The sequence below is a fragment of the Trifolium pratense genome, linkage group LG2, assembly GCF_020283565.1.
Source record: "Trifolium pratense cultivar HEN17-A07 linkage group LG2, ARS_RC_1.1, whole genome shotgun sequence".
Classification (NCBI taxonomy): Eukaryota; Viridiplantae; Streptophyta; class Magnoliopsida; order Fabales; family Fabaceae; genus Trifolium; species Trifolium pratense.
In genome coordinates this window covers 31965049-31982423 of record NC_060060.1, presented here as the reverse complement: position 1 = coordinate 31982423, position 17375 = coordinate 31965049, and the positions used below count along the sequence as shown (strand labels likewise).

The 17375-nt window shown below is 31.9% G+C and overlaps 2 protein-coding genes across 3 annotated transcripts; both read left to right on the top strand.

Annotated features, from left to right (window-relative positions):
• The first annotated feature begins 420 nt into the window (after window positions 1–420).
• Window positions 421–6523, top strand: LOC123910481 (probable magnesium transporter NIPA4). Its single transcript, XM_045961595.1, has 9 exons — window positions 421–989; window positions 1720–1776; window positions 2320–2410; window positions 2483–2643; window positions 2730–2857; window positions 2961–3098; window positions 4341–4433; window positions 5740–5845; window positions 5987–6523. Exons 1-9 carry the CDS (start codon window positions 827–829, stop codon window positions 6082–6084), a joined length of 1035 nt encoding a protein of 344 aa, XP_045817551.1. The 5' UTR covers window positions 421–826; the 3' UTR covers window positions 6085–6523.
• Window positions 6524–7265: 742 nt separating this feature from the next.
• LOC123910480 (protein EI24 homolog) lies at window positions 7266–11864 on the top strand. Of its 2 annotated transcripts, XM_045961593.1 has the most exons (11): window positions 7266–7715; window positions 7903–8053; window positions 8144–8196; window positions 8790–8924; window positions 9010–9073; window positions 9203–9288; window positions 9369–9451; window positions 9935–10011; window positions 10393–10508; window positions 11301–11406; window positions 11560–11864. In XM_045961593.1, exons 1-10 carry the CDS (start codon window positions 7561–7563, stop codon window positions 11365–11367), a joined length of 987 nt encoding a protein of 328 aa, XP_045817549.1. In that variant the 5' UTR covers window positions 7266–7560; the 3' UTR covers window positions 11368–11406; window positions 11560–11864. The 2 variants fall into 2 exon arrangements, 1 of the variants encoding a protein (XP_045817549.1); XR_006810224.1 differs by having other exon boundaries at window positions 7420–7715; window positions 10393–11406.
• Window positions 11865–17375: the final 5511 nt, after the last annotated feature.

Genomic DNA, 17375 nt, shown 5'->3' with positions numbered 1-17375 from the left:
TTATGCTGTTTTTCCAATCAGCCATTCGGAAAGACTGTTGATGAGCCATCGACCAAAGACTATAGAGGTGGAAGAGCCGCCTCATCCAACATTATTCCTAGCAGCACTGGCACAACCAAGGTGAGAATGTTAACTATGTTTTCAGACTCTTATTCATCGATATTGTTGTTGATTGTCAAAATTTTTGGATGTGATTTTCATTTTTTCTTTGTCTCCCTAAGCTCTTGGCAAAGTCCTTCTTACTTTGAATGAAAAGTCGATCGGAATGACTTTTCGTGTCCCAACTGTGGAGTATATTATATATATTTTTGGTCAACAATAGTATTTTCTTACTAGTAAAATAAAAAAGTAAATAAATGCAATTTAAAAAATATTGAGTACATAAAATTATAAAGTAAATAAATGCAATTAAAAAAAAATGAAGAACAAGAAAAGAAAAGGAGGAAGAAGAGAAAATAGAATCGTATTTGAGATTAGGGCAAACAAGAGAGTAATCCTGAATCAAAGTACTTGATTAACATAGAATCAACAATGGAGTGTACCACTCATCTATCTTCTATCTATCTACATCATTAGTTAGTGGTCTCAGTTACACTGTAAAAATTTATTATTATCATTATTATTATTTTTCCAATAATAATAATAATAATCTCTCTCCCACTTTTTCCCTTTCTGAAATCCCAAATTGCAAAGCAAAGCATTTCCGATCCATAGAAACAAAACCTTCTCTTCTCTGACAACTGTATCGACCGCAATTTCAATTTCTCTGGATTGGTTTCTTCACAAGTGGCGAGATCCATCTCGCTAGGGTTTTTGTTTCCGCGAGATGGCGACTACTTCATCATCGAGTCCTAGTTGGCGCGAGGGAATGTCATCTGATAACATTAAAGGTCTAGTCCTTGCTCTTTCATCTAGCTTCTTCATCGGTGCTAGTTTCATTGTCAAAAAGAAAGGTTTGAAAAAAGCCGGTGCTAGTGGAATTAGAGCAGGTATCATTCTTACGATCTACTTTAATTACTTTGCTTAATTATCTTTCTTTACTTGCCACTGTCTACTTCCATGGATTGTCTTATGGTAAATGGATTATTTCTTTTTCTCAAGATCTGGATTTTTGAGGTTTTTACCTTTTCTCAAATGGTTAACTTTAACTGTTTTTGAAACTGGATTAGTTACAATGTCAAGCTTTTCGTGTCTTCTCATTATAATTCACAACTTAAATTTGATGTAGATTTGGTTCATTAGGTAGATTAGTTCCTGTCTCTCAAAATCAGTATATGTTTTCAATGTATACAACTCTTTGGTACTCTTTACTTGTGCTATTTGTTACGGAATAATGAGTGATTGGGATTATTCTACCGTTGTCTCAATTGGGATTCAGAAAATGGACTTTTATTTGGCCCGCTCCTGATGTTAATGTTAAAATACGGTGAAAAAATTATCTACAACTTCAAATGTTTTTCATCTCGTTGGTACTCATCAGTATGGAGGACAAATAATTATACTATTTTAAAATTAAATGGATTCTTGTCAACTCTATTGGCTCAGCTTGGTTTATATATATTATACTATACGGAGTGAGTAGGTGGCAGGTTTCGTTTTTCAAGGAACTATGTTATCCACAAAATATCTGATTTTTGCGTTATATTTGTGTTTTTAGCATATACTTGATCAAATCGTGCGCAACGGTAACTAACTTCCGAAATAATTATCTTTTCGCAGGAAGTGGAGGCTATTCGTACTTGTATGAACCACTTTGGTGGGTGGGCATGATAACAAGTGAGTCATTCATGGTTCATTTATTGTGGAAATTAAATAGGATGTTTGTCTATATTTTCATTGACAACTGTTTGTGAGACATCTTATTGTTTGACGTTGCTGAACTGTATCTTTGATTTTTCTGTGCATCCCCACGACTCCTTTTTCAGCTTCTAGTAGTTGCTATCTAAACTTGTTTAATGTTAGTTCCACGCAGAACAAATCTAAATAGGGGGTGTTCTTCTATATGTTTTCTCTCATCTCTGTACAAATTTTTAACTCATAAAAAGTTACAAGTTTAGGTCAAGTTATTTAAATTTTTGTAACTTGTCCAGATATATCGTAGAAGGAAAAAAGTTGTTAAAGATTGCACCTTTTCTGCTTTTCCTTCTAAACCTCTTACTTCTTTTTTGCTATTACACATTTTCCATGGAATATTTCTACATTCAAATCTAAGGATACCAACAAAATATCTATGTACGCTTTATTAATCTGAGTTGCTTACAGCTACTGATACTAACCATTGGATTAAAATTTCTATTCTAACATTTGCCATTTCAACAGTGATTGTTGGAGAGATTGCCAATTTTGCAGCATATGCATTTGCTCCAGCTATATTGGTCACTCCTCTTGGTGCTCTTAGCATTATTATCAGGTATGACAAAATTTAAGCTTCATATTTGTGCTTGACTCTTTGTAAATTCTGATTTGCGATGCTGTCTTGCAGTGCTGCCCTTGCCCATATTATCTTACGGGAGAGACTGCATATATTTGGAGTTCTTGGTTGCGCTTTGTGTGTTGTGGGGTCTACAACAATTGTTCTACATGCCCCTCAAGAACGGGCAATTGAATCAGTGCCGGAAGTATGGGATCTTGCTATGGATCCAGGTAGTCTCAACCTTGAAATGTTAGTCTACTCAAAATATCATATCGTAATTGACTACTAACCAAAAGACACAATCTTTCTTTTGCAGCTTTTCTCTTTTATGCAGCTTTGGTTATAACAGCTACCTTTATTCTTGTCTTCCACTTCATTCCTCTATATGGCCAAACACACATAATGGTTTATATTGGTGTTTGTTCCCTTGTAGGTTCATTATCGGTATGTCTCATCATCTTTTTGTTGATGAATTGTCCTTGTTTTCATCTAGTTCTCTGTTTTTTCTTTCTTTCTGTATTTATATTGTCAGCTTCTCCTTTAATAGGTTATGAGTGTCAAGGCTCTTGGAATTGCCATAAAGTTAACTCTGTCTGGGATGAATCAGCTAATTTACCCTCAAACTTGGGTTTTTGCTTTAGTTGTAACTGTTTGCGTTCTTACCCAAATGAATTATTTAAATAAGGTATGATAGCTTCTCTTGTTTCTTCTTGATGTTTACATTTATTTGAAGTATCATATTGTATTTCCACCATGCACTTATTTAGTTTAATTGACTCTTCAATATGCTGTTGAAATCTGTGGAAATATAACATATTTTACATTTTATGCTCTTTTTGTAAAGTGTAAAACGCCTTTTGATTTTACATTTTATGTTTACTTTTTTCTTGATTGTACTTATAAGAATATTAAATTGTTCAAGCAGGGAGTATTTTTCTTCTCATCTGGCATATGAATGATGTTTTCTTGAACCATTACTCTCTCTCTCTCTCTCTCTCTCTCCCTCCCACCCCACCCCACTTATCATTCTAATTAGAAGTCTTTAATCACATTACTACCCCATACAACCTTGTAATCTTTTAGCAAACTTCCGCAAATGATTGAGAATTTTATCCACTGATTTAAAAAGATTTTTTTTTGTCATATCCACTGTTTAATGAATAAATAGTATAAAAAAATGTAAACAAAGGGAACATTTAAAATATACGTTTTCAAGGTTTCACCTTTGTGGCATGCCAACTGCTCAAAGCCTGTGGAAATTCAAAATGTCGCATGCTTTGAAAATGTGTGGCTTCGTATGAGTGAGATATAGGTACTAACTTGATTCATAGGAAAAATTGTTGAAATGAAATGAAATTGGAAATTCATAAAGTCACTTAATGAAAAGCAATTCATAAAAATAATCTAAAAAAAAATTAAAATGAAGAGGAAAAGTAACGAATCATTATCCATAATTCCATTTTGCACTGTGGTGAAGTTATTTTGCAGTCTGCCGTGGCAGTTAAGCTCTAATAAATAAATGCTATGATAAAGATAATGGTTTTCCTTGAACACTCCATGTTTTACGTCATTATTTATGAAAGAGAATTAGTGCATTGAAGTTGATGCCTTATATTCCAATGGCTTGCAGGTGGATAATGAATAGGAAGATCTGATGATGCAAGTGTAATGAATGGTTTAATAATTTAAATGCATATAAATGCAAGTTTAGGTATCTGAATGGTCTATGTGAAAAGCTCATTAATTCTATAGCTTAGAACTAAATGTGTAGGATTAGCACTTCAATATACATTTCCTAATTCTAGATGTTGTTTTGGCCACGATCCTGCTATATATTAATATTGTAGAGTAACTTTTACACATTGATACATCTTTTCTGAGTGGCCAGTTAATTTATGTGATACTTTTTTTTTCTTCTCTTAATCAGGCATTGGATACTTTCAATACAGCAGTGGTATCTCCCATTTATTATGTTATGTTCACAACATTAACCATTGTGGCTAGTGTTATCATGTTTAAGGTAAGTTTTGTTATGAGACCAATATTGTTGGCCATTACTTTGTTGCTTTATTTTTATTTGAATGTGACTCCATAAATTTTTTTACAATATCCAGAGTGCCTGCATAATTTATAACCTGTGTTTCTGAAGCCTATTGTCTAACTGATTTATTTAATGCATAAAACATCTTTCTGTGCACTATGTATTATGTATTATTTCATGTTTATGTTCTACTTGCTTTTAATGTAATGGCAAAATAGAAGCATTAGGGCCCAGTCCTAGCTGTCATCAGAAACCTGCTGGATTGATGTGGGATCAGCAGGAAACCTGTAAGAATGTGGGATTGATGATCTGATGGGCAATGTTGTTAAATTTGTGATTTAAATTGCAATATAGTGCGGTTTTACGATTTTGCACAAGTCTGGTCATTCAGATCACATTCAGAATTGTATTCTGCTGAGATCACAGTATTTTTTTTTTCTGCGAAGATGGTGAGATCACAGTCCCACGCCATTGTCTGGAAAACCAGTTTCCCCTGATTGTTTATGGGTCACACACACATGACACATCTCTCTATCTTTCACTTTCCATTTGTCATCTCCTGTTCTATCTCTACTGTTGCTATGCTTTACCTCTCACAACCTTTCTCCTGCCCCTATCGCGACCTCTCTATTTGAAGTGCTGCTGTTGATGGAGGTAGACGGTTAATGAGAGAAAAGAAAACCAGGGTAACTTGAGAGAGGGGTATTGGGCTATTTAGGACCAACCTTTTTCTTTTTATTATGGTTTTATTTGAAACTTTATTTGGTAGTGGCACGCCCAACGTTTGAATGGAGCATTGTGCCGTTCCGAATGCTAATTTTATTTATAGCAAACCTTATATACGATCTTTTGTTTTATGATATTTTTTCTTGACAACATTGGTGATCCATCATGTTCCACAAATCAGGTGAAAAAAAACTTTGATATTCTCTTTATTTCATCTATTCTGATCTTATTTCACGCACCCAAACATATCTGCCCTTTCAAACCTCTCAAATCCGTCTCTTGAAACTCTTCCTCTTTTGATAATCTTGCCTATGGGAAGACTTGCTGTATGATACCTAGAAGTATGGGAAGATTATCAAAGTGGGACCCACATATATCTAATAAACTGATTAAGAGAGTCAATGATTGTCTGCAGTCTGTTATTACTACCTTCAACAGGGGGTTTAAAACTGCTTTCTTTTTCCTCATTTCTTTAACAATTTACATGTCAAATATCTGTCTGTCCGTTTTTTGCTATTTTGAATATTGATTTTTGATTGAGTATTATACTTGATATCAGGACTGGGATAGGCAAAGTCCAACACAAGTTATCACAGAAATATGTGGGTTTGTGACGATACTTTCAGGAACTTTTCTTCTGCACAAGACTAAGGATATGACTGATGGTATGCTCTAGTGACCCCCATGTTGTAATTTCACGTTACTTTAGAATTCCTTCTATTGGGCTCACAATACACTTTCGGGTGTAAGGTCTTGCCATCTTAAAACATGATTATTAATGTTATCTTCTTTTACATGTTTACAAGGTTCATCTGTTAGACTTAATAAGCATTCAGAAGAGGATGACTTTGATGATGGTGAAGGGATTCCCCTTAGAAGGCAAGAATCTATGAGGAATCCATGAGATCACAATGATATATTCTTTGCACCACATCTTGAATATATCAAAAGCTTGAGGCGCTGGGGAGGGACTTTGCCTAGTCTTTGTGTATTTTTACTGATTATTTCCCTCCCCATAATATTTTTTTCTGATACAGTTTGGAAGTGGAAGGATGAGAGATTCCTATCATTGTTGTTTTGGCCTCTCCTGATGATTGTGCTTTCTGATCTTGTCTTGTACACCTCTCTACACTGCAAACAGAAGACAAACACCAATGTAATTTTCTGCACGCTGATTATATATAGTGTACCCCAGTTAAATGAAAGTATTCTTCATTAAATTTTGGACTGGACAGCGTGGCAATGTTAATGTAACTCCCTCTATTCCTCTTTGCACTCGTCAGAAAAATATTGGACTCGGATATGTAGATTTTAAAGTAAAATGAAATGAAATGTTTAAGAAATGCCAGTGCCTGATTGTTTTAAAAATAAGTAATCAGTATTATATTGATTCTGCACCTCACGAGTAACCCCTCTGCAACTGCTCTATTTGCTGTTTGGGAAATAATTAACAAAATCCATAAGCCCGTTGTTTATTTTCTAGTCACCAGGTCAATAGATTAACATTCTTCACAGCCATACCTTGGTGATGAGCTAGTTTTACAGCGGAAATCCTTTGGAAAAAATCAGTATGGTTGGTTGAAATAATTTGTCTCCATATAACACGTTCTCAAGCGCATACCCTGGGATAATTATGCACTACAGTATTTCGAAAATTGGAATCATAATCATCATAATAATAATATTAATTGGGGGGAAGTGCTAAGAACTCTCCTTTTTCAACAGACTCTCTAATAAGATCCATCATTTTATGCGAGACCCATTTTTAAAGTATGCGATTCACAACCAATTTCTATTTTATTTTCTTATAAGCAATGTTAATCGTTAATTTTACAATGTTATGTTAGTTTTTTTCTCCTTTATCATGCCTTGAATCTTGGATCCTCTACTCCTTAACCCTTAGCTCAACTAGCTTAACCAGTTGAACTACCCATTCCAACCGAACCAATTTCTATTTATTTTTTATGATGTGTTTCAACATTTCACACGTTAGGACCAATATGTGTCAGTTTTTTATTCAAATTTCACGGCCATCATGGCAAGGATTAAATTGACATTGAGCATCAAAGTTTTCTCAATAAAAACAAATACACTAAAATTCTAAAAATTAATCCAAAATCCATAAAACTCATCTCCAACCACACCCCCTTTCCCAAAATTCATCTATTCACAGCATTAATTTTAAAAAGAAAAACATAATAAAAATAACAAACAAGTCTTCAATAAAAAAAAAAAAACAATTTTAGAGACATTTTTTTTCTACTGGTGTTATTTTCCGAAGTTTGTTATACTAGATTGAAAAACAACGCTTTGATTTGAGTCTTGTTTAGTAAAGTATGAGAAAAGGTTGAAGTAGTAAGTTGCGATCGATCGATCAGGAATGGAAAGGTTAAAGTCAGGTTGTATTCTATGGTTTGAGGGTTTGAAAGAAGCTTGTTGTCTTCATCGCGTTGTTATTCTCTGTCTCCGCTCAAATTCTCTATTGCTCCGAACAGGCCAATGTTTCCTCCTCAATGGTTTCATCTTCTTAGGAAGGTTACTTACCTTACCTTATCTTTTTTTTATTATCCTCCGAGATCATTCAGTTCATAATTAGGGCCTCTTTAGATTGAATTATATTTGAGCTTATCTACTTACTTAAATCAGTTTTGTGACTTATTATGATTTATGACCATAATCTATGTGTTTGTTTGTTGAATTGAACATTTAAATTTCTGTGCAGTATATTCCTCCTAAACTCGGTTGTCATTCCTGCTTTGTGGTTGATATTACCTGATCAATGCTCACACCTGGTTTCTCATCAACTCTGTGACTTAGCTACAACTTTCAAATTTTATTCTTTCTTACGTCTTGCACTCATTCAGCTCTTTTATGTAAGTATATAATATATATATAGATTGCAATGCAAAAGCTTTGAATCAATTTGGTTTTCAAACTAAATTTTTTTCATTGTCTACTTGCAGGTGCTTTGGTTTTACCCATTATATGTGTTTAGCATAGTTCTAAGCACTATCTGGTAATTTCCACTTTTTAATCTTTCCTCCCCATTTTTTAAGAGAAGAATTAGATGCATTTTCTAAGAGATCATAGAACACCACAGAGTAGATACATAACATAGCTGTCTAATCCCATTTTTTATTCATGTATGCAATCCTACCATATGAATATCTTGGACTGTTTCTTTTTCTATCTAAACAATGCTGTATTGAAATTCTTGCTGGAAATGTTAGCTTACAACTCCCAAATAAGTGTCGAATGCATCGATATTTCCAAATAGTGTTTGGCTCCATAGGGAAATGTTTCGGTTGACTGTCATGTTCTCATTGCAATCACAAAGAAAGTATTTTTATTATTATTTTTTTATTTTGGATTTCCATATCTAATAAAGTGAGCCAATGAAATTATTTCGGAGTTCTTTCCTGCTGACATCTAAGCTTTCAAGGACTCAGATTTGTCAACAGGAATGGTATATAAGAAATCTGGCAGCTCAACCAAGGAGCAGAGCCTAGCACTATAGCAATAGGCTATATAATATTCTATTTCCTCATGAGCTAGTATGTTGTTTTGCTATGTCTTTTCTAAACGAAAGTGCTAAGGGTATGGTTTCAGGTACAACGACATTGCCAAGTATGGGTATGCTGCAATGGGAAGATCTAAGTTTACAGTGGACAAAGTTTCCAGCCAAAACAACGCACCAACTACGCAAGATGCTTATCAAGCAAAAAAACCATCTGGCCTTGGAGGGTAAAGTTCTAATTCATAGTTACTTCATGCTGCATATTTTTTCTTTCTAAATGATATCGATTCTTACCATGTCTGCTTAACCCAGGGTCATGATTGGAATAGGAGAGCAGGTGTACTCGATACTCCTTTTGAGCGTTTTCTTTCTTGAGGTAATAATAACTTATGCTCCCAAATTGATAAAGATATTATATATGCCTTATATACAGTAAATTTAATTTTGGTTTTTTTTAATCCTTTCTAGTTGACTAAAATCATGCAATTTCTAATGTTATTTCCAGGTCTATGCAACTGGTTTCATACCATACATAGGGAAGGTGCTCAATTTTTTACTCCTTTCCTGGATGTATGCATATTACTGCTTCGAGTATGTGGTCCAAATACATATTTGCTTAATGTCTTTCTTCACCAATTAGATACATGTTTTAAAGTATGCTTTTTGATTAGGTATAAATGGAATTTCAATGAAGTGGCACTTGACAGAAGGCTAGACTACTTTGAATCTTATTGGCCATTTTTTGCTGGTTTTGGTAAGATTTTTTTTCTGCAATAGTTTTATTAAGTACACCTGTTTGTTCCACTAAAGAAAAATATATGTTTAATATATTGCCATCTCTTGTTTTGATGTCCCTCAGATAAAACATCCTATTTTACAAACATTAGGAAGAAGAACAGTTCTTTTTTCTCTGTATATTTGATAATAAAAACTAAAATATAACCAGTCTTAAGATGTCTGCTGAGTGACAATATTACAGGTTGTTTGTGAAAAGATAGATTGGGTGTATGGGAATGGGGATTGAGGATTTTCAACTTTGGGAAGTGAGCAATTACGAAGCAGTATGCCAATAGTCCAATATATGTTGTTGCCTATGAGGCCTGTTGTGGTTTAAAATCCAATCTAACACCATTTTGTTGAAAAATGTTGAAAACAATTTTTTTTCTATCATGTATAATACTTTTATCCTATGATTTCCCTTCATATTTGATATTAATAATGATTTGTGCCATTACAGGAAGTCCTTGCGTTTTGGCTATATTCTTTTTCTCTCCTCTTGTTGGTTATGGGATTATGGCTATACTTTTTCCACTGGTATGTATGACTGTGTTGGGTGTGACCCTTCTATTTCTTCTTTCCTCCTCCTTGATTTGGATCTTTTGACGTTAAAATTTTAGTGTCATGTAAGTTTTTGTATCCATCTCTCGTTGCATGTATTAAATATCTGGGACCTTATTAACCTTTATTGATTTTTATATAGAGGGAGAGAGAGAGAGATACGAATTTCACAAGACAGTATTCTGAAACTTTAACATGAGAATCCAAACCCCTTCCTCCCACATTGAATTTGACATTTTATGCGCTTTTTGCATTTTTTTTGTTAATCAAAATGAAAATATCTTGTTATAGTATTATTATGAATGATATTGATAGGCTATCATATACTAAATTAGTGTCATACATTGTGTGTTTCAGTTTGTTCTAACTGCAACTGGGTCGGAGGCTGAACAAGAAATCTCCTTTGAAAAATATAAATGGAGAGCTGCAGGAGTGGAAAGGCTTCCAATATTTTACGTTGCAAATAATGTGTCGTAAGTTTTTCATTACTTATTCCTTCACTAGTGAAGCACAGTGCGTTTATCTGTAATTATTTGACAATTTTGAGGTTGTCAAATCCTTGTTAGTTGTCACACACTTGCATCATTTGACTCTCGTCTTATATGCTGTCTCTAGATGCTTTGACTTGTTAAGTTGACATAATATTAAAGCTATTGAGTACCGAGTATTGTCTGTTTTTAAAAAATATACACCTGATGTGTTGCTATTGATGAAACTTGCGACTCCTCGTGAAATGAATTGGTTCAAACTTATTGATATTGTTTGTTTGTTTCATTATTTGGCTAACATCAGTGTTCTTGAACTTTACCTTTCTTTATTTTATACTATGTTGCAAATTCAAAAACGAATTGTCTAATGTTAATTCCGAGTTTCAAATAAAAGATCAACTACCTTAACAAGTAGTTCTAACTCTAAGATATTGGTAAATTGATCTCATTTTTAATTTATGATCCATATTTTGGTGATCAAAGTATCTTTTACACCTCTCATTCTGTTTTTCTGTGAAATTAGGACTTGGTTGGGATGCTCTTAAGGGGATAATGAAACAATAATAAGTAGTTCTAATATTGGTTCTCAAGTTCTTTATCAGATATCTTTCTTATTCAGATTTTTTAATTAGGGTACAGTGCGTTTATGAAATCTTTCTGCATTTGATTACCAAAATTTCTAATAATGAATAAATGGCATGCTTGATTGTATAATAAAGCACCTGTGGAGTTATTATCATTGTACGTAGTCACATACTTGGATTTTTGTTTATGTAGGATGTGGATTTTATCTCTTTTACCCCTGGAGAAACGGGACCGTATGCAAGACATGAAAGCACAATAAGATTATTGTAGTCAACGATTATGGCATAACTGACAACTGGTAAGAAACACGGACTGCTATATTTTCCACCGAAGCCATGTCAATTTTATACTTACAGTGCTTTAATATGCTATATTCATTGGAATATTTAACCCTCTCACTACTTTTATATTTTACTTTAAGTGAGTTAATTTGTTTTGTTTAACGCTGTAGGATAAATTTATTTAACACATCGATGCGGGTTGAACTACACACTACGCGACTTCATAATTCAGGTGCAGAAGGTTAAAGGCTTAAAACTGCTGCCAGAACTAAAGTCAACCATGTTATTGGGAAATTCTACTTTGTATAGGGTCAGCACTAACTTGGAGTTTGCGTTCTAGGAGTCCTTCGACTGCTACCTTCTACATTGTATAGATTATGCTGAATTTGGTTGTAAGTTGCACTCCAAGTCTTAATTTGTGCATAACATTTGTAACTCTCAAAATATATTTATGCAAAATTAGTCGAGTTTAAAACGGTCCCTCCCCCTCCAGTAGGCAAGCTTAGAGACTCAACCAGACCAATGACCTCCACAAATCATGCTTGGTGATTCTTCTGTGGTTATATTTAAAACCTAGGTATTTTCCCACATATGAGTATTATCATTAATCTTATCATAGGCTTATCATAGTTAACTTTCAAAATAGAGCAATCACAAAACTTATCCAAAATCCCAGAAATTAAATTGGCCATAAGAGACCTTAGCCATTGCAAAAAAGGAAAGATAAAAAAAGTAAAAGAGAAAGTGTGAAGACCTTAGTCCCCATTGGCAAATACAGCCACAACCACATATTCTCATCAACTGCCTTCAAAGTGATACCAACTAATCTCTTGTGCATATGCCTGACAGACATGGAGACGGGGTTATCTTGAAGCAAACATCTCTTTGGAGAAAAGCTCTCAATCTTGTTACTATTTTTATAATAAAAATAGAAGAAGACTAAATTTCATACATAAAAGCATTTTTTGAAAATCATTTGATATGTTATTGAGACCATCAAAATTTATGTTATTGAATAAACCGTTAATCTTGATGTGTTTCAATAACGTATCAAATGATTTTCAATTTTTCTAAATTTTTCTATGGATAATCTATATGATCTAAACTTTCAATATAACGGTGAATTTTGTAAAATTCGTATTCGTTATAATGTTATTCATAACTGGTCCACTATGGATCATTTCATCAAGTGGTCCATATTAGAATTTACCATGATTGTCAACTCAATCATTAATTTTCTTCAAGTCAAGTTTAAGAATCTAGTTCGCTTTCTAACTCATTTCCTTACGTAAATGATCAACCATCTCTTGCAAAACAACACTAATATTATTTCTAGTACTTTCGCTCGAAATAAAAATTTTAAGATCAGAGTAAATAGGTCATGCTATTAGGATACATGTTAAGGAGTTAAATATAAAAATAATTTTTGAAATTTATGCTTTCAACTCTTTAGAGCACATATTAGCATTTTGCTATATCATATCCCGAATATATCAATATTTAATGAATCTAAGAAAACATATATATATTTTTTTCATATTAAAGACTATTCCTTTCCTATAACTAGAATATTTGAATTTTCTCTAATTTTTTCTCTTATATTATTGATCATGTTTTTAGTAATTTTAGCCATGAATTCATTTTGCTCTTTGTGATTTATTAGATTAGATTAAAAAAAGAGATAACATAATAAGGAAAATTCAAGAGGGTCCAAATTCTAACTAAAACTAGCAAAATTAAAACAATGGAAAAAGGACAAGAGATAAGAGAATCATTGTCCTTGTCCCATGTATGATATGATATTCAGAGCCCACGCGCGGTATTGCAACTAACACGCACTTGCGAGCCAGTCATATAATTGGACCATGTGAAGCGCGTGATACTTTATTTATCCTCATTCATTCATTTACTAGTATTTGGTGAGGTGGTCCCACACACTATACTCAATAAATCCGTGACCACAATTCATCCTGGCCGTCCTTTTCTTATTTAAGATCAACCATCAGAAATCTCTCCCTCTTCCTGTTTGCATCTCTTATCATCATTCTGTCTCCCTTTCCTGTCCTTAAAAGTGAACAATAATCAAAAAATATTTTTATTGAGTTATTATTCGGATAGTATATTAAAGATCGTAAATTCGAATTCGATTATCAGTTTTATCGTAAAATAAAAAAATATTTCATTTTAAGTGTCATTTTTAGAATAATTGACATTAACAAATGATACTCTTAACATACTTCCTCCGTTTCATAATATAAGTAAATAAAGTCAAATAAATTTGATGTATTTAATTAAAGATTTAGAACAAATACATTCACTTTTGTTGATTAACTTTTGCTTATATTTTGGGACGATGAGAGTACCAAAATAACAATAACAATTAACTAAAAATGATAAATTCGCGATTAAATGACATTTAAAAAATAACGAAGGGAATACTACATATTATGCAATCTGGAGTATATGGTGATTTTTTATGAAACTTGTTCGTCGGATACTAGGGACATCTTGTTAGGTGAGGAAATGGAAATTACTATTGTGGCTTAGTTTTTCTTTTCTTGGGATTTTGCCCTCACATGTATAAAAAAATTGCAAAAATGTGATTAGCGGAATTTGTGGTTTGGCGCAAAAACAAATGATGCCAAAGGAATCAAGGAAGAGATCAAGATAACCCGGAGAGTAAAAACTAAAAACTAAAAAGTGACTATGCTTCGTTGCCTCCTTTGTTTCATTATTTAATTAATTAAAAAAGATAATTTTTCTTGTAAAAAGTGGATGAAAGTTTAGTTTTGTCTGCTAATAAACTAAGTAGAAGATAGGTATGCTATCGAATATAAGAAAGTTGATCGTTCTAGAAAATTCATAAATAACTTTGCTTCAAATGCTGACATGTGTCTAAAGTAAGGATATTTGGTGTCCAAAATTTGTGTAACTAAACTAATATTGCTGCAAAATTAAAGAGCAAAATTATTTCACAGTTTTCTTTTAACTTTGTGAAACATTTTTATGAACAACCGAACCGATTCACAAACCAAATTTTCGTATCTCGCTGGATATAATCCTTTTCCTGGTAAATTGGATCATATGTGGTCTTTCATCTTAAAAAAAATAAAATATAGAAATAGAAAAAAATATGCGGTTAAATTTAATTTAATGGTTTGATTAAAAAAAATAACTCGGTGGTAAACTAATGACTAGAGTGAACGCAAAGTAATGCAACATCAGATCATTGAAGAGATTTAGATGAAGAGGATATAAGTTTTAGAAGAATAATTGTGAACATAATAATAATAATGATGAACATGAATATTGAGCAAAAAAGGAAACGTGATTATTGGACTAATAAAAGGAAGGAAATCATAAAACATTGTGGGAATAGTTAAAAAAGATGAGGTCACATGATTAGCAATTAAAATTGAATTTAATCCTTTAGATTAAAATAAAATGAAGGGTGAGGATGTGGAGTAAACCTAATGACTTACTCTTGGAGTCAATATATCTCTCCTCTTTTTTTTATGATATCGATGACATATATTGTTGTTTGAAAAGTATAAATTAATAATCATTCTTATTTTAACAATTAAAATAATGACTTAATTAAAATCAATTTGATTAAAAATAAAGATGTAACTTATATTGAATTTACATCAATCACGCCATTGTTTTAATCATAAAAATGAGCAAAATCAAAATTTTTTACTTTTAAAATATATTATTGATAATAGTTAAGATTTATGATAATTTTAAACATTAATTTAAATAATAGATTGTCTAGAGTTAAAATAACATAAACTGTTTATTTTATTGGACAATTCGAAGGAATAGTATACATGGCTCCGATTTTACTAGGAATGTGTGACAAAACCTCTTTCTAGAATGTGAACACAACAAACATGCAAAGGTTATAGTTATAGCTTCATGAATCAAAGTTTTTCTTGAATCAAGGCAAGATCTTAGGACAGAGTCTTTTCTTTTGGATGAAAAAAATGTTGTCCGATGAAAATATCTAATTAAAGTGGTTGATCAAATTCTCTAATAGATATTCCTCTTTGACAAAGTCGATAGCTTCATACCAAATAACATATTTTACTAATAAAATAGTAGTATTTATCTATTCAAGTCGTCATAAAAAAGATAAAAAGTATATTACATGAATACCCTCTTTTATTTAAATAAAAAAGAAGGCATGTCCAGTAGTGCAACCACATCTGAGAGCAAATACTAATAGTAATATAAATAGTAGTATTTTTGAAATATTTGGTCACAACTTGCAAGAGAAAAGCAATATAAAAAGAAAACGATACGTAATAATTTTTGCTACATGTATTTATTGGATATCTGTAAAGTTTTTAGTGTTGTACATATTAGACGCAAAAAATTACTATCAGAAATAAACTTTTCAATTCATACAGAAAAATTCAGACACTAAACTTATTTGGCAATATAATGAATTGGGAATCCAAGTAATACTGTTGTGCATAGATAGGAAATAAGGAGTAGTAAATGGTTAAAACTTAAAAGTGTGAAGTGGTGATAAAAAGGAAAGAATGATTGGGCAATGAACAGTGCTATGAAATTGACTGTTCAAGTCAACACCAAAGTCATTTTTCTTGCCCCCCTGGCTTGTAGAAAACGTTACCATCCTTTAATTAATTAATTAATTAATTATTACTACTATTATTATTTTTTATTATTATTCATATCCTCATTTTTCTTCTTGAGGTTTACAATTGATTTCGATTGCTTCCTTTTCCTATCTCCATTAAATGCTTAGCTTTTTCTTTTCGCGCAATTCATTTGACAAAACGTCCACTTAAATTATTTTATAGAATTCATTTGACAAAATGGAGTACTATATTATTTTGTTAATTTATATGGATTTATATATAACCTACATTTTCACGTAGATTATTACGTAGGACAAGCAATATATAATATACAAATACAACATTATTTTTTCTCAAAAAAATAAAATAAAAATACAACAACATTATTTGTATTTACATGAATAATTCAATTCAATTTGTTGCCTTTTTTATGCATAAAATATAAAAAGCACAATCATCGAATATGACTGGCATAATAAAGTATAATAAAGTAGTAATATATAATTGACGGTCGTCATTCGTCCTTTAATAATGTATATTTTCTAAAATTTATGACAAGGCATAGAAAAACCCAATATATATATATATATATATATATATATAAACAAAAAAGTTTTATTTTAGTTTTTCATAAATTCTCTCCACTTCATTTATTTATCAACAAAAAAGTTCTCCCTTTTGAAGTTGAAGTAATTCTATTGGATACATATCCAACATACACTAAATTGATTTGTTATTTTGCAAATTTAGCCTATTCCACTAAACTCTACTCAATTTATTACGTGGAATTTTGGCAGGGATATTATATTATATACATGCAAATGATCGGAGTTTGAACCTCGATCATCTCACTTATCCACCATAATTGTGGAATTTCTAGCCACTAGACTATTTGGCAAAAAAATAAACTCTACTCTATTTATTGGTTTTTATTTTTCAACTCAATACATATTCTCTCATTTTAGGGAGTAACCCAAAAAATAGCATAAAAATATCATTTGTGGAAAAACAAGAGGTAAAATGTTTGAAAATTGAATCAGGGAAAAAAATAAAGGAAATGGGAATTAATGCCTTGCTATTCCTGTGACCTCCCTTGTTATTATAGAGTTATCTCCAAAAACTAAGGCACACACATTAATAACTCAGATTTGTATAGTCCAGCTATGATCAATTACTATTTTCATATAGTATTCATCTCTATCCTAAATACTAGTACTATATGTTAACCTAAAAAAATAAGCAAGCAAATTTCAAATTTGTTTGAAATCCTTTTGTTTTGATGAATTATCATATGATACAGCTAGAGGCAAGAAAACAAAATAAATAAAAAATAGCAAGAGAAATTTCCTCCTATACAAACAAACAAATAAACTCTGTCA